The following is a 21156-nucleotide window of genomic DNA, read 5'->3' as shown; positions in this document are numbered from 1 at the left end:
GATTTAATGAAAATGTTTTGACATTAACTATTGGTGTAATCCTGGTTGCATGACTTAACATTACCTTACTAGACTTTGGTCTGCTTTATTTCGATAATTAGGCTTTATTTCGATAATTATTAGGATAATTAGGTTTATACATTTGATTAACAATAATAAAAACAGTTTATGCAATTTTGTCCAATAAGACTGTTCAGCGGTGATTATTTAGAAAATGTTTTCGGAACGTGCCCCATAATTGTTTAGAAAATATGGCGGCATTGTCGGCTCTGTCAATAAATAATGTTTAAAAAAGTCCATCAGTTCCGGTAAATATCCAATTAGATGGCACTAGGGACGCACGTAACAGCACAAAGTTTGCACCACCATAAAATACCACCCCCATTTAATTTAACAAAGTCGAAAAATCCGGTACATTGCACCCATATGTCAAATTTGTTATTGTCAGTCAGCTGTCAATGGGGAAAGAAGTGAAGACTTCATGCATCCTATCAGATTTCTAGGTAAACCATGTCTCACTGCGAGACCACGCTGAGGCCGCAGCCCCGTCTGGACCTGAAATGGCTGAAGACCGACCTGCAGTCGCTGTTCAACGGCCACGACAGCCTGGCGAACTGCTGGAACGGCCTCATAACGGACGGAGAGCTCACTGGTAACTTTTCGGTGGGCCTGTTGAACAGCGCGGGCGTTACGGCCAAGCAGGGGGAATTCGGCAAGTACTACTGCGGACAGAGGGTACGCCGCACCAACAACAATTGAAGTGTTAGTTAATAACTGTTGTTTGTCAGGTGTTAACTTGTACGTGCTGCGATGGAATCTGCGGCCCGGACAGCGGTTGCAATTGCCAGCCTTGTCAAAAACTGGATGCCGAGGAATCGGCGCAGAAAACACAAGAGAAAGTGCCGATTCCTTCTATGGAAAGTCTGTTGAATAAATGGGCTTGGGGGCCTCAACCATGTAAGCTGTTCTTGGTTGTTTTAATAAATAAACTAACTGGTAACTTTGCAGCACTTGAACAATTATCATTGTGCTTGTTGAGCTTGAACAATGAACAAAAAACCCTCTGTTATGAGGCAGCTAGTTCGACTCTATCAGCCACTCGATTATCTTACAGGCTGTCCATATATAAAAGGTACTTCATTGCTTTAAACAGAGTGCCTAATTCCCCTGAGTTTGAGAATGGAATATACAAACGCAAGGCTAGTATAGAAACAGAGACCAAAGTAGTTGCCAAGGATGAAAGGCATAAACAGCCACAGCATGATCCGGCCATTGGTTTGGCCAGGGTTGGGTCTAGAGCAGCCTTAAACTTTTCCTTTGCATTCCTAAGGAGGGCCTGGAGATTAGGTACATTAATTTACGTCCATATTTATAGCATTATTAATTATTTTAAACTTAGGGGAAGATACTGACCTGTGTAGTGAACTTCTGAGCGAATCACTTGAGGCACTAAGAATGTTGCCTGTGGCCACCTTGTTTGGGCAGGTTAATGTGTCACCAGTCTGGTTGGAAGTCGTGGAGAGATCCTCGAAATTTTTACGACAAGTTATCACAGGGTACAAGGGAAATACTTAATTTTCAATTCAATTTAATATGTGTGACTTTATAGAGATGTAACAAGTGGGAGACAATACTGCAATGTACCTTTAGAGGATCAACACACATCCTTGAATTTGTTACTGGAGTTTGCCTTGCAAAAAGGAAGTCTGAGCAGCATTTTAGAAATGGTACTTTTACTACTGAACATCTGGGAGAAAAGATCACACCTTAATGACAATAGGTTTTGTAATTTGGCCACAAATTATCTTAAATTTTATAGCCTCCGTTTCCAGATCAAACCTCGATGACCCCAGTGCCCCTCTACTACCTTTCATTAAACGTTTCTCAGACATCCAACCAGAAAAGTCGAATATGTTCCCCAAGGATGAGTCTGAAGAGCTTCCATCTTGCACCAAAATATTTTTAGATCTGCTAGAACTGCCCGACGAAGACGGGGTCGAAATTGACCTTCGACAGGCTGCCGTCTTCATCATAGCCCACTTAGACAGACTGGCATTACCGCATATACCTCCTCTATCGTTTACGAAGGTAAAACACCTAAAGGTGGTGACGTTCGGGTGGTTAACAGTGTTAATTTTGCAGTCGACGTCCTTCTACTCCGGCCAAAGGGCCTGGGGCTGGGGGTCGTTGTCGTGGCTGCAGGGCCCCGGGCCCCAAAACTGCGACTCCCTCTCCGAGCTGACGATAAAACAAATATGCTGCTCTGACAGACGACTGCTGATTCTGACCAGATCAGGGACCGTTTATTTTATGTATTACACGTCGGAGTTGCAGTGTCCTCAGTTTGTGGAAGGTAATTCTATGGGGATAGAAGTTTTAATGCTTGAAGAAAGATAAGGCATTTCACTAAAACTGAAATATCTCAAAAACGTCTGCGATAATCAAAATTAATCATACTTTTTTACATTCTTTGCATAATTTAGAAGAAAAAAGCACTCTTGATTAATTTTGATTGTCAAAGCCGTTTTTGAGATATGTCAATTTTGATGTGTGATCAACCAAATGAGTTTTATTCCTTGTATAATTTAGAAGTGAATAATTTTAATTGTCAAAACTGTTTTTGAGATGTCAGCTTTAATGTGTGATCGATGTGCCTCAGGTTTAAAAGACAAAGAAGTCATCAAAATATCGAGCCACATCGAAGGCAAACACTTCATGGCCCTCACGTCCGACTTCGAAGTTTACTCGTGGGGCATAGGCGATGGCGGCCGACTGGGCCACGGCGACAACTCATTCAAAGAAGAACCGACCCTCATAGAAGCCTTAAAGAACAAAGACGTGGTGGACATCGAGTGCGGCGCCACCTACAGTGCCGCAATCACAGCCAACGGCAGTCTGTACACATGGGGGCGGGGCAACTACGGCCGACTGGGTCACGGCACTTCCGAAGACTGTTCGGTGCCCACGATGGTGCTGGCGCTGTCCGGAGAGTTCGTGACGAAGGTGGCGTGCGGGGCGGGCGACGCCCACACTTTGTGCGTCACGCTGCAGGGCAAGGTGTACAGTTGGGGGGACGGCGACTACGGCAAGCTGGGCAGGGGTGGCTCGGACGGTTCCAAGTTGCCCCGCGTCGTGGACAAGCTGCAGAACGTGGAGATCACTGAGGTTTACTGTGGCACGCATTTCAGCGTCGCCTTGTCGAAAGAAGGGCAGCTTTACACCTGGGGGAAGGTTGGAATTATGTTGTTCCTCCTTGTTTCCCCACTAACGTTTTAATTTTTTGTATATGTAGGGAGAAGGTTGGAAGCTGGGGCACGCCACGGAAGAACACGTCCGTTTTCCTCAGCAGGTGGAGGCCCTAAAAGACAAAAGAATCGTCTCAGTAAGTGTGGGCATGAGCCACGTCTTGGCTTTGACCGACGAGGGTGAGATTTACGGCTGGGGTGCCAACGATAAGCGTCAGATCTGCGACACATCCGACGCTTTCATACAACAACCAAGACTGGTGGAGCAGCTCAAGGGCCAGAAGGCGGTGGGGGTTTGTTGCGGCAGGAACCAGAGTCTGGCGTGGACCGACGTTAATTCCTACATTCCTAAGATGTCTGTGCCGTTTGTTATCGATTTGACGGAAAATACGTTCAAGCATATTGATCAGATATTAGAAATTGTGGTGGCGTCCAGTCCTTCCACCCAGGACAAGGAGTGTCTGGCCATATCTGCATTAAATTTATTACATCTGCAGGTAAATCATAAATGTGTAGGCTTCAATTCCCTTTTTTATTGCATTAATTTTACAGCTACACAGTATTATAAGCAATGCCATCGACGCAAAATCGGTGGGACTAGGTCCAAACAGTAAGCTGTTGTGTAGCTTAAAAAGCCAAGTGGTTTACCTGGCAAGTGCAGTAAACATCTTGCCCACAGTCCAACAGGCTGCTCAGGCTGCCTTGCAAGCTGGTTGGTCTGTCCTACTTCCAACAGCTAACGGAAGGGCAAGGACTCTTAGTTCCTTGTTGTTAAACACGGATATGGAGCCCAAAATGTGTAGGTCCGGTCATCGTTTTATGACTGACCTTTTGGTTTGGAGCCTGATGGCTGATGGTGGGCTAGAACAAGCTTTAAACGAAGCCCTAGGTGTTGATATCAGTGAACTAGCCAATTCTGACGAGAATTTCGACCAGTCATCCCACATTAACATTCCCTTGTTGTACCTAGTCCGTCAGCTCGTTAGGTAACTCAACAGTTTTAGAATTGTAACAATTAAATACATGTTTTGTTTGTTCTAGAAATAGTAGTACCTTGTCCCAGTCGTCGCTGAAGGAGTTCTCCACGTCCGGCAAGGTGCCAGCCCAAAAGAACCTACCGTCTCCAAGCTTGAAGCTTTTGAAGCGTTTCCAAAGACTGCTCATAGGGAAGATCTACCAGAAAAACCCGGAGTGTCAGGACGCAGCCGAAACCCTACTTATTAAATATTTGGATTGTTTCACCAATCACATCTGTTCCACCCTCAACATGTGCTTCGACATTGCCTTAACGTCAACGAGAAACTTTCTTTCAGTGATGCAGATATTAAAAAACGATGTTATTGGTGAGTTGCTTTATTGGTACATTGGTTAAATTAGTTTTAAAATAAGCTTAAATGGAAATAGTACGAGTCTTAGAGGCAAAAATAATAGTTCTGAAAACCTGAAGGGTACTCTCACTACTTTGAATAAAATCTTGATACCCCAGTAACTGTATTTTGTTGCTATTAGTAATAGGACTTGTGGGATCTTTACTGGGATCAAAGGAGTCAAAGATGAAGCCATTTTTTGACCTAAAACTGTAAATTGATTTAATTCTCAAGACAATACTATTGTTTTACTTACTGTATTCTAACAAGGCTGCACTACTTAATTAGAATGACTGTTGTAGTTTAATGTGTAACTTGATAAGCTACCCAGGTGATAAAGTTAATTGTTGTACTGAAAATGGCCCAATTATCTGATAAAACATGTACATTATAATATTATTTTATAGGTTTATTACTTCCCGAGTTGATTGTAAGCCTCATCCTTCTGGAACAAGAAGTTCCCATGTTCCTGACGTCCCTAAACTGGCTGGACATCTTCGACGACGTACTAAAATCCCTGGACAAGTTGTGTAAACTTTCCCCAGACATCGAAATCTTCGATAGCGACGACATTGCCTGGCCTGGCATCACACAAACCAGGCCCAACAATTACTCCCACAAAATCCACGACGACTTGCCTCTAATCAGGAAGGCTGACATCGACAATCACAACTTGGATGGGGGGTTGTGGCTTATTATACACAACAGGGTTTATGATATACAAGATTTTAGGTATGAATAAATGTCAAATAGGTGGAACACGTCTAATAATGAAGAAGCCCCTCAAATTTTCTTCATTTTTGGACAAATTTTAACCACCTTTAGTTCAGAAAATCTTATATATATAATCCTAATAACAAATATTTAATTAATTAACTTTTAGATGTGATAACTCAGCAATGACAGAGCTCCTTCAAAAGTACGCAGGAAAAGACGCCAGTCACATTTTCAACAGTTCAACGCAGCACCAAAATCTGCTGCAACAAATGGAGAACTACATCGTCGGGAACTACTGTCAACCCGAGCCCGACGTCCCCCAAATAAATTTGGACGCAATGTACGTGTGTACCGCCCTGTTGGACGCCGAAAGGAACATCGGCTACTTGCTGGGGCTGCACGCCTTCAACTTACGTCAGAGCCTGCCCCTGCAGGCCGAGGAGATGAATGCGGGACAGTGGTTGAATGCCCCGTTCCTAACCGGAGGCTTACAAGTAATATAATTAAATAAATAAAAGTGTTTTTGTTACTGTTAATGCGTTTTTGAGGTGGACCAGCCTCCCAATCCCTTCGGGGAAGAGAAGGGGGAGTCACGCAGTACCAACTCGACGGCGGAGAACACGCCCACCGAAGCCATGAGCACCAACATCACGCAGAAGGTGTTCAAGAACGTGCAGACGCCCTGCGACCGCATCAACGGCTTCATAAACGCCTTGGCCGAAAGTCGTCTGTCAGTAAGTGCCTTCGATTCAACACCTAATATACTAACTAGATGGTTTATTTACTTTTGACTTTTTTCCCCCCGTCAGGATTCTTATGTAATAGCGTTTCTGGCTATCGTAGAACAGCATTCAAAGCAGAATAATTTTTTGCAAAGGGTGGATTTCTCTTTTGAACATCCAATAGAGGAGATCGGTAGGGTGTTGTACGCCACTTTGTTGAAGCATTTAGGACTGGGCTATGTTTTATTGCCGATTTTAGATGCATGTAAGTTCATCTAGATTTTTTCTATAGGTACTAGGATAGTACATAGTTTATAGACATTAATTGTCTCATGTTTGATCCATTTCTAATTGACCAGTCCATCAAATTAAATTATAAAATCATGGTTGGTCAATTTTAAATGGAACCGGTCTTATTAAATATTAACTTATAAACACTTATTAAAGTTGCATTAACAGTAATGTCAACCCCCATGTTAACAGACGGCAGCCAACCCACATTGAAGATACCCAAAGCGGTGGTGGAACTGATCAAGCTGGTGCACACCACCAAGTGGAACCTGATCAAGCTGCGCCAGGAGGTAAACAAAAGTTACAAGGAAATATGTATCCCCCTGCTGGAGAAGTGCCGGTTCCTCTTGTACGACGTAAAACCGGCCATCAGCATAGAAACCGAGGCTTACAAAAGGGTGAACGTGCTGTACAAAGAGCCGAGGGTGCGCACTCTAGTGAGGAAGGTGATAAAGGACCTGAAATGCGGCCGACACACTTCGGAAATACAAAAACCGGAGGACATAGTGAACGCGACGATACAATCGCAGAGTAGCGACCGCCACAAGTCCACCGAAGACGTGAGCAGCGGCAAAAGTGCCATGAAAAAGACCACGTCCGACGGCAAAATCTCCGAATCCAAAAGCGAAACCGACGACGTCAATAACGAGATCAAGAACGGAACTCACAAAGCTGCAGCTGAGGGTAGGACTGCAGATTCTAACAACACGAATACGTCCAAAGGTGTGAAGAACTGTAATGCGGAGTTGAAGAGCGAATTGGACGAAAAGTGGACGGTGGAAAAACTGGAGAACGAAACCAGGCAGGAACAAGACAAAGTCGAAGAAGACAAGGCCAAGAAATTGGAATCACAAATCGCCTTGAACAATATTATTTTTAAATTAACCGAAAAGAAAATGAAGAAAGTCACTTACGAAAACATGGACATGATGAACTCTTTGATGGACTTCATTTTGCACTCTAGTTGTGACGTCGAGACACTTAGGAAGGTTATGTACTATCAGGTAGGCAAAACTTATACATCAACTCCTGTTAGGTAGGCAAAATAAATACACCAACTATACCGTTTACCATTTTGTATTTGTTTAGGTGAAACGTTGCAAGATAAGAAAACAAGGTCTGGACATGATCAAGCACCTGCTGAACAGCAACAACTTCCTTAGTTCAGTCAGATACTCCATAATAAACGGATATTTAGGCGTGGACAAACGTGAGGAGTTCATGTGCCATTGCTTAGACGACATACAGCTAGTAACTCCGTTTTTGAAGACCGAAATGCTGCTCTCCCAGCTCTCCATAACCGAATGGTGCATTGAGACCTTACGCAACTACATCCTGCGTGACATACCGAATAAGTCGAGCAAAATGAAGGGAACAAACGCCAAAGTCAGCCTCAATTTGGGCACCTATACGCTCTTAAGGGACATTCCTAGAGCCAGGATGTTGCTGGCCATTCTGGGCATTTTGTCCTCGAATAGATACAACGCCTTGGAGCTGGGGCCTGTCGTTAACAGCGGGGTGATAAGCTCAGTTTTGGCTTTGTTAAAGCAGGCTGGCTCGGATCAGAGTATCGTCAGAAAAGTGTCGGAATTTTACGTCCTGTATGCTGACATGGTTGAGAATAACAAGCCCAAATATGCCTTTGTTACCGGACCAGAGTTAGCCAGCCTCATGAAATTGGGTACAAGGGTCGTCAGGGGTGCTGACTGGAAATGGGGTGACCAAGTAATATAATTATTATATTTAAAATGATGAGACATTATTTTGGGAACTTTTTTAGGATGGTAACCCTCCAGGTGAGGGTAGAGTAATTGGACAACTAGGGGACGATGGTTGGGTACGAGTGGAGTGGAGTAACGGTACCACCAACAGTTACAGAATGGGCATTGAGGGGAAATACGACTTAACTTTGGCCTCCCCTCCGTCTCCCGTCACTTCAGACACCGACACTGAAGAACCCAGTGATCAAAGTAAATACAGGAAGTACCCTTAACTAAATTGCCTGATTAATCTCTCCTTAATTACGTTTCAGGTTCTCAACTGGTGAAAGACAATCAATTGATTAAACTATTACGAAACTCAAGCATCAATTTCCTAAGAAACATAGCTATAAGTGCTGGCCTTTCAACAGACAATCTTCACCCCACAACAGTTCATGGTTTAAGCAGCTTGTTTTGCTCAGCCCTATCGTCCAACAATTCCGAGTGGTGCAGCTTAACTTTAATCAAAAGCATATCGAAAACCCAACAGTTATGTTGTGCCTTCAGTACCAAACCTTGGATTAACATGTTCCTGGGATTTTTGTCAGCACCAACAAGCGGAAATGAATTGAATTTACCTAAACAAGTATGAACTAAGGATGCTTTAAGTTCTTGCGACAACAACCTTTAATTGTTCGTTGCAGATTCTCACGGTACGACTCCTGCAAACGGTTTTGCAAATGTGGGACATGGACAATCCGGAAATACCTACAATCGTCGAGAAGCTTCTTGGAATTTTGGGCAAGATCATCTTGACTTGTTCCTACGACACCGGTAACAAGCCTCTATCCTCGTCCAAATCTTTGGTGCTTCTCACTCAATCACACAGTAGTACCTTGGCGCAAGAAATAATTGCTCTCCTGAGGAACCTGCACGGTTTAGTCGGCTGGAATCAAGTGTTGAACGCCATTTTGGTACAAAAGTTGAACATTGGCGCCTACTTCTTGAGTGATGCTTGTCAGATGAATATAATCAATGATGGAATAGTACCGGATCAGCAACACTTTATGATCACCGCCTGTTTGAACGTTATAGGTCAGTAAACCAACCAAATAGGTGGTTTCCATAATTGAAATTGGTAATTACTGGGTTATTTTAGGAGCTTGGGACGATCGCCCACGAGTGGGAGCCACCGCAGAAGTGGACAACGTCCAAGGCACTGTCACCAGGGTGTCGCCCAAGGGCAAACTGTGCCTGCAAATTCACGGAACCGGCGAAACAAAAAAGGTGGCCGTCAACAACCTAAAATTGGCCGCCCCCGTAGAGTTCAACTTCGACAAGATGTTGCTGAGCGAGAACTTCATCAAAACGTGGGCCAGCCTGCTGTTAATCCGTCAAAACCCTTTCAGTAATCACGACAGGAAGTCGTTCCACGGACAGGTGAACGCCGCCTATTTGAGGACGCAGCAGATCATCCTCAGTGCGTTGAATGCGACGAGGATTTTGCACGGCAATCAGTACAAGTTGAGGAAGATTATGAGGCACCCCATCAACGGCATGGACCAGTCGCAGGAGCAACAGTCGATTGAGGAAGAGCTGAATCAACAACCGGTGTTGTTGGTGCAGAAGCTGCTTGCCAAGGCCACGCAGCCCAGCCCTTTGAAGCCAGGTACTACCCCAAGTATTTGTTGAGGTAATTATTAACGTGAGTGACGTTTAAGGTTTCAATCTGCAAGAGATGCAGCTGGCAGCCCTAAACCTGAGCCAATATTTGGCTTCCGAAGGCAACTTCGAGACGACGTCTGCGATTAATAACGAGAAGCCGACGCCGAAGAACAACACCAAGTGCACGACGAGCGAGGTGGCCACCCCGAACAGCGAGTACTCGGTCAAAAGCGTGGTGGACGAGAAGACGAAGAAGCAAACGGAGCTGGAGGACGAGACGCCCGCACATCCCATAGTCACCCAGATTATCGAGATGGGTTTCACCAAACGTGCCGTGGAGAACGCCATGAAAACGTTGGCGATTGGGCCCGAGTCTTTGATGACGCCGGAGGCGGTGGTGGGCTGGTTGTTGGAGCATCCAGATTTTGTGGCGGAAGAGAGCGATTCGGTCAGCTCTGTCTACGACAGTGATACCGAGTCGTTGTCTTATGATAATGCCATTGGGGCGCAGGCACTGGCTCCTTTTGTAAGCTTACTGATTATTAAGTCGTACTTATTTATTACCTTAAACCTACAGTTAAGATTACCATGAATAAGTGGTTATTAAATCATTTTTGTAGGGAGAAGACTCGGTTAAGCCACAAACGTACTGCCGAAGGTCTCAGTTTTTGTCCAACGATGAGTACGCCATGTACGTAAGGGACAACGTTGAAGTTGGAATGTTGGTTAGATGCTGTAAAGGATACGAAGAGGTACAACTAGGAGATATTGGAAAAGTCACAAAAATTGACAGGGAAGGCCTGCACGACCTTAATTTACAAGTAAGGCTAGTAACACAGTACCTTGGTACCGTCCTACAAAGTTAAAATTACAGGTAAATTGGCACCATAAAGTTAGTACTTATTGGGTCAGGTTTATACATGTGGAACTACTGGGATTCCCTCCTTCTGTGCCTACGCCCAACTCCATAAAAATAGGAGACAAGGTCCGAGTCAAACCTAACGTAACGACCCCCAGGTATAAGTGGGGGTACGTCACACATGACAGCATTGGAATTGTTACCAGTAAGTACAGACAAGTTCCTTATTATTAAAACTGGTTGATACAAATTATTTCAGGTATATCCCCCAACGGCCACGACCTGACGGTCGACTTCCCCAAACAGCTGAACTGGACCGGCCTGATCTCCGAAATGGAGATAGTCCCGTCCTGCCACGAGGGCATCTACTGCAGCGGCTGCGGCGTCAGCCCCATCCGGGGTCCCAGATTCAAGTGCAAAGTGTGCGAGAACTACGACCACTGCGAGAACTGCTTCTACACCAGAAAAATACACAGGCACGCCTTCAACAGAATAAACGAGCCTGGTAATTTAATTTGTTACCTTGTTGGTTGCCTAACTAACAACATGTTCCTTAGGGTCGCCCGAAATTTGTGCTGGAAAGCCGGGACGTTACTACAGGCACGACACACTCGATCTAGAGGGAGAAATTATAACTGAATGGAATCAATGTGTTAAAAATGTTACTGTGTCGTCTCAGCACGTGGCCAAATTCGAAATTCCCAACTTCTTGTGGCAAAGTTGGGGCACTCAGGGAAAAGTAAACTGATCTTAATGTATTTTTTACTTTGTACTTTATTATAGTATTTGCTTGCAGCATTGGATTAGACTAGAAATTTATCCTGATATTTTGATAAAAAGTTTAAGAATGGGGGTGGATCCGTCTGATAATAGTTACATGCCTTCTGTTATTGTTGTTAATGGAGGTACTTCTTTGAAAACGTTGCAAGAATTGAGCATAATTAACGTAAAAAGTCAAGACACTAGTGTATTACTTTTAACCAACATGGATAAGGTAAATTAAAGAGTCTAATTGAGTATTTCGTTAATTCACATTGTGTTCCAGTACTACCCCATCATAGAAATTAACATAATTAAATGTCGAAATAACGGAATAGACTGTAAAGTTCATGGCATGTCCATAATGGGAATGAAGAAGCACTTCTTCGGTGAACTTAAAACTTCAGTCTCATTTTTGGCTAATGACTGGGATTTAAGTCAAGAGCAAACCTTAGGTCCATGCATGGTATCAATGTGTACGTATATTCAATTCATTGAAAGCTGATCAAAACTGCAAAGTTTAATTTTTGTAGTTCAGGAACCCAGCCCACACATATCTTCCAGCCAATCCAACGGCTGCCGAGTATTCGTCTGGGGTCTGAATGACAAAGATCAATTGGGTGGCATGAAAGGCTCCAAGGTCAAGCTGCCCGTCCAGTCGGACTTCCTAAACCATCTACGTCCCACATTCATAGCGGGAGGGTCTAAATCCTTGTTCGTTGTGTCGCAGGAAGGAAAAGTAATCAAGTCTTAATCATATTTTATAATTACACTACTTAAAAATGATTAATTTACAGTTGTACGCGTGCGGAGAGGGTACCAACGGACGCCTGGGTCTGGGCCACAACAATAACGTACCCGTACCCCGCCCCATACCGTTCCTAAGCCAGTACGTGATCAAAAAGGTGGCCGTGCATTCGGGCGGCAAGCACGCCATGGCCCTCACGCTGGACGGCAAGGTGTTCTCGTGGGGCGAGGGCGAGGACGGCAAGTTGGGACACGGCAATCGACTAAACTTGGACAAGCCCAAGCTGATCGAGGTGTTGAGGAGCAAGAAAATCAGGGACATTGCGTGCGGCAGCTCACATTCCGCCGCCATTACCAGCAGCGGGGAGCTGTACACGTGGGGTTTGGGGGAGTACGGAAGGCTGGGACACGGGGACAACGTCACGCAGCTGAAGCCTAAGCAGGTGAAGGCGTTGGTGGGGCACAGGATCGTGCAGGTAGCGTGCGGGAGCCGCGACGCCCAGACGTTGGCCTTGTCGGACGAGGGGCTGGTGTTCTCGTGGGGCGACGGGGACTTTGGCAAGCTGGGGCGGGGTGGCTCGGAGGGCTGCACCGTCCCTCACAACATCGAACGTCTGAACTCTCTGGGTGTTATCCAGATTGAGTGTGGCGCCCAGTTTTCCCTAGCCTTGACCAAGGCGGGGGAGGTTTGGACGTGGGGGAAGGGCGACTACTTCCGATTAGGGCACGGGTCGGATCAGCACGTCAGAAAACCCACCATGATCGAATCACTCAAGGACAAGAAGGTGATACACGTTGCTGTCGGTGCTCTACACTGTTTGGCTGTAACGGAGTCAGGACAGGTGTATGCCTGGGGTGACAACGACCACGGCCAGCAAGGCAACGGTTCGACAGTTGTCAATCGAAAGCCCGCCTTGGTGCATGGTTTGGAAGACGTACACATCAACAGAGTAGCCTGTGGCAGCTCCCACTCAATAGCCTGGACACTGCAAGACATCCAAACGGTGTCTAAAATTGAGCCGGTGATATTCCCCGTGGCGAAAGATCCTTTGGGGTCCTCCATTTTAGGTCTGTACGATGGTGAGAAGGCGCCCACTTCCACGGTCAACAAGAACGCCCCATCGTTGAGCAGCATTGTTATGTCGTTGGAAAGCAACACGGCTAAACAACAAGCCTTGCAGCACATCCTGAACGCCATGCACATCCAGCAACTCAGGCAAGCCCTTGTTAAGGCCTTGTGCAGTCACACCAACATCAAAAACAACGTTAAGGTACTACAAGTGCGGTACTGGTCACCAATGTTGTGTGTAATTTAATTGTTTCCAGCAGCAATCAAGCACCCCTGACACAACACCACACGACAGATCAGTGGAAAATGGTTCCTTGGTAAACAAAGAAGGAGAAATCGCCTTTGGTGGAGGAGAAGCTCCGGTGTCACTGACTGAAATCACTGGAATCAACGTAAGCACCACGCCCTCTATAAAATAAATTCATAAGTTCATCTAAATATTAATTCTAGAGCCATCAAACAACGCCGGAAGCCGAAGAGAACCCTCTGGCACTGATGCAGTCGATGACCGCCAGCAGTTGTTCGGCCAGCATGAGCTCCAAACATTCTAGAATGTCGACGAGTGCCATGTCGGTTATTGCAGCCACTTTAACCTCACACGCTGAAGTTATTGGTGACGGTGACATATCCGGTTTGGATGAGTTCACCAGCCTTCTAAGCGAGAACGATGCTAGGCTGCTCGTTGACTTGCTCAAACTGGCCGTAGCTGATAGAATCGAAGACGAACAGTCCGTTGACATCTTGTCTTCTGTCTTAATTTGTAAGTCTTTATTATAAAGTTCTCGTAACTCAATAATAAAGTAATGTTTTCTTAAGCAATGGGTAGCAGTAACAGTTCAATTGGGGCCATGTTGCTAGAGCTGTGCGTGACTGAACTGGAGGACATCTCCAACAGTACACAAACTCTGACCAGTACTCCCCATCCGGTGGTGCAAGAATCAAATCACCCGTACATCGACGATGTCACCCTCAGAGGTAAACAAAGGTTATCGTACAAGTCCGTGGGACTAAAGCTGTTTTGTTGTAGGACAAGTAAAGTTGCCTGGGGCGGACGCCCTACGCGTAGAGTTCGATCGACGATGTTCCACAGAGAGGCGGCACGACCCTCTGCAGATCACCGACAGTACCGGAAGAGTTTTCGCCACCAGGTCGGGCCGGGAGTGGTCCGACTGGTCTTCGGAACTCAGAATACCGGGTGACGAACTGAGATGGTCGTTCCAAAGCGACAGCTCAGTGAATGGCTGGGGGTGGCGCTTCACCGTTTACCCCGTGATGTCCAACCACGGACCCAAAGAAATCGGGTCCGACCGTGCTGTACTGAGTCAACCGTCTATAGACATGGTGATGTGCCTTCTAGACGCACGTCTGTATAGATCTGCGGATTCAGCTTTGATGTCCCGATTGGCGGCGGCGTTGGCCTCCTGTTCCCAACTCAGCTTTCTCGGTAAAACTCTTTAATTTAACAGTAGTAATGACAAGGTACGATGTGGGGTTGTTACAGCGCCTGCGCAACGCATGTGGGCGTTGCAGAAGTTGCACCGACTGTTGGTGGGTGAAGACACGAAAGCCGAGGCGGTCACCCAACAGCTCCAACAACTGAAGGCACCGGACAGCGCCCTCGGCATATTACTGGAAGAACTACCTCAAGCCTTGCTGAGACAATACGAGTACGAGGACAGCTCCGTCCGGGCCGGACTACATCTAATGCATTCCGACTTCTTCAAAGTAATTTTAGAACCATCATTGTATTCTCAAATACTTACTTTATTAATTTAAGGTGTTGGTTGCTCTGGCTTGTGACCTTGAGCTGGACAAGATGATAGGCCTAACCGAGAACCACAAGTGGTCGTGGTTCAGGCGGTACTGCCACGCAGCTCGCGTGGCCAAATCACTAATCCATCGCACCCCTCTGCCGATGACGTTTTGCGAAGAGGTGCGTAAGAAGCTCAGCGACCACATCGACTGTCCCCCGGGCAAGTACATGGAGCACGAGAAGCACTCGGTGTTCCACAAAGAGCACGACGAACAGCTACTAATATGGCTTAACCGTCGCCCCGATGACTGGACGTTGTCGTGGGGCGGTTCGGGTACTATCTACGGCTGGGGTCATAATCACCGTGGCCAATTAGGTGGCGTAGAGGGCGCCAAAGTGAAGCAGCCTACCGCTTGTGAGGCGTTGTCCAGCTTGAGGCCGGTCCAGTTGGTGGGCGGGGAGCAGACGTTGTTCGCCGTCACGGCGGACGGGAAGGTGTACGCCACAGGTTACGGAGCCGGTGGAAGATTAGGGATTGGAGGCACGGACTCCGTGTTGGTGCCCACCTTGCTGGAGTCGATACAGCACGTGTTTGTGAAGAAGGTTGCCGTTAATTCGGGCGGCAAACACTGTCTGGCCTTGTCGGCCGATAATGATGTGTACTCGTGGGGCGAGGGAGACGACGGAAAGCTTGGACACGGGTTGAGAACGTAAGAACTAACTAACAAATTAATAACAAGGAAAAAACAATTGATTTGCAGGTCGTGCGAAACCCCCAAACTGATTGAAGCCCTTCAGGGCTTCGAAATTGTGGATATAGCCTGTGGTGGGGCCCACTCAGCTGCCATAACCAGTTCCGGCCAACTTTATATATGGGGCAAGGGCAGATATGGACGTTTAGGACTTGGCGAAAGCGAGGACCAGCTAAAACCTAAATTAGTTGAAGCCCTGTTAGGATACAGGTACCAATTTTATATTATTTTTGTACTTGAACCGAAATATACGAGTTATTTCCAGAGTAATTGACGTGGCATGCGGCTCCGGCGATGCCCAAACACTGTGCATCACCGACGACGACAACGTGTGGTCGTGGGGCGACGGGGACTACGGCAAACTGGGGCGTGGAGGCTCCGACGGCTGTAAAATACCCATGAAGATCGAAAGCCTCGCAGGCCTGGGCGTCGTCAAGGTGGAATGTGGTTCCCAATTTTCAGTAGCATTGACAAGATCAGGAAGCGTCTACACATGGTACGCTCACGTTGTAACTTGCACAGACAGTCAGTAAATAGTTTTATTGTTCCAGGGGTAAAGGGGATTATCACCGGTTGGGCCACGGTAATGGAGATCACATTAGGCGACCAAAGAAGGTGGCTGCGTTGCAGGGCAAGAAGATCATAAGCATCGCCACTGGATCCCTCCACTGCGTCGCCTGCTCCGACGAAGGGGAGGTGTACACGTGGGGTGACAACGATGAAGGACAACTAGGAGACGGGACGACCAACGCCATTCAAAGACCCAGATTAGTTTCATCACTTCAAGTAGGTTTAATCATTGTTAAATGAATGTGACTTGAAATGTCCACGTTTTAGGGTAAAAAGATAACGAACGTAGCATGTGGCTCCGCCCACACCCTGGCCTGGTCCACGAGTAACGCCAGCTCTGCCTGTGCCAAACTGCCAACTGTGGCACCCATAGAATACGACCTCCTCCAAGACATACCGACCCAGGTACTGCACCAACGCCTTGTGCTGCTGCACCACTTTGCGGAACTCATTTGTCCCTGCATCACCATGTTCCCCATCACCGGCCCTGACTCCCTGCACGAGCTGCGCAGCATTTTGATCTACAACATCAAAGAGGGAACGTTCAGGAAGGTGGTCCAGGCCACTATGGTACGCGACAAGCATCACGGGCCGGTTATCGAATTGAATAGAATCCAGGTCAAAAGGTCTAGGTCTAGGGGTGGTTTAGCCGGGGTGGACGGCATGAAGTCGGTGTTCGGCCAAATGGTGACCAAACTACCTCTATTAACGTCTGAAACTTTGGCGTTGCCACATCGCGTGTGGAAGGTGGAGTTTGTCGGTAAGTTTTCTACAGGAAAGTCAGCAAACTCAATTACAAATAAATAAAAACTTCAGGTGAGAGTGTGGACGATTGTGGGGGCGGCTACAGCGAGAGCATAGCCGAAATGTGTGACGAACTGCAGAACGGTTCCCTGCCTCTTTTGATACCCACGCCCAACGGTCGGGACGAGGCGGGCGCCAACAGGGACTGCTTCATCCTCAACCCGTCAGCCAAAACTTGCCTCCACCTCAACATGTTCCGATTCCTGGGTGTGCTCATGGGAATTGCCATACGCACCGGTTCCCCCCTCAGTTTGAACCTGGCCGAACCGGTCTGGAAACAGCTGGCGGGCATCGAGTTGACGCCTGCTGATTTAACTGAAATCGACAGGGATTACGTGCCCGGGTTGTTGTGCATCAGGGACATGGGGCCTGAGGAGCCTCTGTTCCAGAATTTGGAGATGCCCTTCTCCACACCGTCGTCGTGCGGTACTGACGTTCCTTTAAGCACCAGGTACAAGAGGATCACCTACGAGAATAGACTGGAATACGTAAAACTAGCTTTAAACTTTCGGTAAGTTAAGGTGCCGTAAAAGAAGACAGTTTTTGACCCCAGTACCCGTTTCAGGCTTACAGAATTTGACGAACAGATAAAGGCTGTAAGAGACGGAATGTCCAAAGTGGTGCCGGTTCCCCTGTTGTCACTATTCAGTGGGTACGAGTTGGAAACGATGGTCTGTGGTTCCCCGGACATACCCCTACCATTATTAAAGTCCGTGGCAACTTATAAAGGTAACGGTCTTGCTTTTTAACAACCTAAGTTTAACACCAGTTATTTCGTTAGGAATTGACGCCAGCGCCCCACTTATCCAGTGGTTCTGGGACGTGATGGAGGAGTTCACCAACCAAGAACGGTCATTGTTCCTGCGTTTCGTGTGGGGCAGGACTAGACTTCCAAGGACGATACCCGATTTCCGTGGACGGGATTTCGTCATTCAAATACTCGACAAGTACAGCCCGCCCGACCACTTCCTACCCGAGAGTTACACCTGCTTTTTCCTGCTTAAAATGCCGCGATATTCGTGCAAGGTAACCACGTTTAACTGTTAAGTTAATGTGATCACCATTGGTTTTGTTTTAGCATGTGCTGCAGCAAAAATTGAAATACGCCATACACTTTTGCAAGTCGATAGACAAAGACGAGTATGCGAGGGTCGCGATTGCCGGCGATTTGACGGTGAGCTCGAGCTCGGACGCGGAAAGCGACCCCGAAATGGACGGCAGCAACTGAACCATCAGCAACAACCACCCGTCCATTTGTGTACACACTACGTGTCTCATTCAATTGATGTGTTACTACTAAGTAATGTGATGGCAGTGTAGGTATATACACACACATATTTATCAATCATTTTGTAGTTACTGTTTATAAAATGTTATTCGATTTTGTCTATTTCATTTCGGGCGCTTTCGTGACTGGCGTGGACTTTTGTTTGGTGGTTCCCCGGACTAGATTTTTGTGACGTTCCCTACTTTATCGACTGTAACTGTGATCACTGTTTGGAGGTTGGCAAAACTGGAACGCTTGAAAAAGGGGGTTTTGCTGGATGGCCCGAACAAAATTCCACACCACGGAGCTTCAGCTTGTTGATAAAATGGGTACTTTGATTGCTGTCGATAGAATTACTTTTTACTTATTGTTGTATTGTTTCCATGAAGGATTTGAATTGTTTATTATCAAACATTCCTATTTAAACAATGTCAATTTTAATGTTATGCTTGTTCACGAGGATCTTGTCAATGTGCCATGACGGAAATTGTATACTCATTATTATGTCTGCATTTAGTCTCTATGAGATAAACTATTATTATATTGCTTCGTCTATGTAGTTTAAATTAACACTTTTCAACTCGAAACTTGTGTATTAATATACAGGCAGCTGTATATAAGGCTAGGGCACTTCAAAAAATTGTAACGAGCTTATTGTTGTTTTGCGGTACTACAAATTATTTAATAAGTATTATGTTAAAAATGTAATTTATATTTTTCACTGTATCTAGTCATATATTTAATAAATAAACGATTTAAAAAACTATTTGTTGCTAAGCACCCAATGTGACAATTTCTGACATAAATTTTACATCTTCTAATTTCTATGGCCGGTGCTAACGAGCCCTATGACGATCCAAATCTTAAGGGTTTATCAAGGTACTTCAACAACAAGACTATAAGAGGCAGGGCTAATGTAAGTCACCTAATTTAATAATAAAGTGCTACTACACCATTTATTGCAGGTAACACTAGCAACTTTCGGATTTGTTGCTTTGTTCTTCGTATATCGACAACTTGCCAAAAGAATCAACTCTCAGGAGTTGGCCAGCCTTGAACCAGCTTCTTCAGATAAGAAACCATAATTTGTATAAATTGTACTAAATGTTAAATTTAAAAGTAATGGCACCAAAGTTTGTAACCGAATACTTTAACCCAGACACTATTCGAGGGAGGGCCAATGTAAGTAATTAATAAATAACTAACGCAGCTACTAGTGTTTATTATTTTCGTTTTTGAAGGTGTCAATAGCAACTTTTACTGTTATTGGAATTCTTTATGCTATGAAGAAGTTTGTAACTAAATTATCTGAGTCAGATAAGAATTCCGGGTCAGATAAATAATGCTTAATAATACATTTATACCAGTAAAGCTTTTTAGTTTTAATTAATAATGAATCCAATTAGATCCCAATTTAAAGTTTGGCGCCACTTTTAAAGGTTGGTATGCTTGACAACTTACATAACTAAAAGATATCAAAGACATACGTTTATATTCTCGTCTCGTTCTCACCCGCACACTAATTAAAAACAGAAAATACGCCGTACGTCTTTACTTGAGTAAGTCATCAGCAGTTTAGAGGTTACCTTTTGGACTTGACAGCAGCAGAACTTCGTAAGTCAATTATTAATATTAAAACTAAACGAATACGTGCTATTAATCGTTTTAATTAACAGAAAATGGCCGGAGACTCACCAGTAGATGAAAGCAAACTTACCGGCATGAGCCGCATTTTCAACGGACAAACCATGAGGGGAAGGGCTAATGTGAGATATTGTTACACAACAGAATTTTTCAAATTTTAACTTATCGACGTTTATTCTTTTAGGTCGCCCTTGCCACCTACGTTAGCGTTGGTCTCATCATCACCTACTTCGTTGCCAAGCCCAAGAAGAAGTAAACTGTTGGAAGTCACTAGCAATTGTTGTACATTATCTTTTTAAATTAAAATATACTGAAGTAAACAAGTAGAAACGTTATTTTTATCAGTGCAACACGATTTTGCAATTATTTATCGGCTGTGTTTTGAGTACGATGGATTTGATGACATAATTTGGTTATTTATACAACAAATACAGTAATAAGTTCAAAGTAGATAGTTACAATTTGGGAGCTTACAACAGGTACAATAATGAAAAAAATATAAATACATTTTTGTTCTAAAGTTTTAGTCTTAGTCATTTTTTCCTCATATTTTCCAAAGCTTCGGTCCAATTATGTTTAAATTTGATATATATTATCCTAAGGTACAAGTCTACAGTTTAATTACATAAATTTTTTTCGCAATGATACATTAGCCTAGATTCTGGAGGATTTCTCTCTTTTTTCGTCCTATTTACTACACCACTGAATATTTTTTAAAACTATCAAGCTTTTTATATTCCTTGCACAATTTAGAACATAAAAGTACTCTTGATTAATTTTGATTACCTTAGCCATTTTTGAGATATTCACTTTAACTTTCTTCAACAATTATTGAAACAAAAATGTCTCACAAAAGGCTTTAATAATCAAAATTAACCAAGAGTACTTTGTTTTTCTAAATTGTTCAAAAAATGTTAAACAAAACTTAATAGTTTGGTTCAAGCAGGATAATTTTTATCCTGTATAGTCTTTATTCAATAAAATGACCAGTTTTGCATCAATTAAATCACTTTTATGTAAATTATTGTGCTTTATTCAAATTTATTATTAATATATGTTAAGTATTGTGTTTTATTCCCGTTTATTATTAATAAATTAACAGAAATATTAAAGATATGATTGATATAGAGGTTAATAAGGTAGAAAAATCAGGAAATCTTTCGTAATTCATAAATAAATGATCATTTCCCTAAAATTGGGACTATGTAGTCTTTAAAAAAATACA

General features: G+C 44.7%; 2 protein-coding genes across 3 annotated transcripts; both read left to right on the top strand.

The window, feature by feature from the left end:
* The first annotated feature begins 28 nt into the window (after positions 1-28).
* LOC109604550 (E3 ubiquitin-protein ligase HERC2) lies at positions 29-19053 on the top strand. 2 transcript variants are annotated; one of them, XM_020021082.2, is made up of 44 exons: positions 29-735; positions 789-957; positions 1009-1347; positions 1400-1556; positions 1610-1780; positions 1833-2088; positions 2143-2353; positions 2660-3231; positions 3293-3742; positions 3798-4231; positions 4287-4588; positions 5020-5344; positions 5496-5823; positions 5878-6063; positions 6139-6316; positions 6535-7346; positions 7432-8067; positions 8123-8312; positions 8375-8688; positions 8747-9137; positions 9202-9711; positions 9764-10233; positions 10328-10528; positions 10582-10771; positions 10826-11071; positions 11124-11305; positions 11363-11560; positions 11612-11801; positions 11859-12064; positions 12123-13343; positions 13399-13533; positions 13592-13901; positions 13958-14116; positions 14169-14585; positions 14643-14866; positions 14919-15604; positions 15656-15856; positions 15912-16142; positions 16198-16432; positions 16484-16976; positions 17033-17531; positions 17586-17749; positions 17802-18046; positions 18099-19053. In XM_020021082.2, the coding sequence occupies exons 1-44, from the start codon at positions 511-513 to the stop codon at positions 18246-18248; spliced, it is 14409 nt and encodes a 4802-aa protein (XP_019876641.2). In that variant the 5' UTR covers positions 29-510; the 3' UTR covers positions 18249-19053. The 2 variants fall into 2 exon arrangements, with proteins under 2 accessions (XP_019876641.2, XP_049821207.1); XM_049965250.1 differs by having other exon boundaries at positions 1833-2353.
* Positions 19054-19747: 694 nt separating this feature from the next.
* Positions 19748-20261, top strand: LOC109604548 (uncharacterized). Its single transcript, XM_020021080.2, has 3 exons — positions 19748-19901; positions 19964-20053; positions 20116-20261. The coding sequence occupies exons 2-3, from the start codon at positions 19967-19969 to the stop codon at positions 20185-20187; spliced, it is 159 nt and encodes a 52-aa protein (XP_019876639.1). The 5' UTR covers positions 19748-19901; positions 19964-19966; the 3' UTR covers positions 20188-20261.
* The last annotated feature ends 895 nt before the right edge of the window (positions 20262-21156 follow it).

Source organism: Aethina tumida, chromosome 3 (genome assembly GCF_024364675.1).
Source record: "Aethina tumida isolate Nest 87 chromosome 3, icAetTumi1.1, whole genome shotgun sequence".
In the NCBI taxonomy this organism is placed as follows: domain Eukaryota; kingdom Metazoa; phylum Arthropoda; class Insecta; order Coleoptera; family Nitidulidae; genus Aethina; species Aethina tumida.
This window is presented reverse-complemented; position numbering and strand designations above follow the sequence as displayed.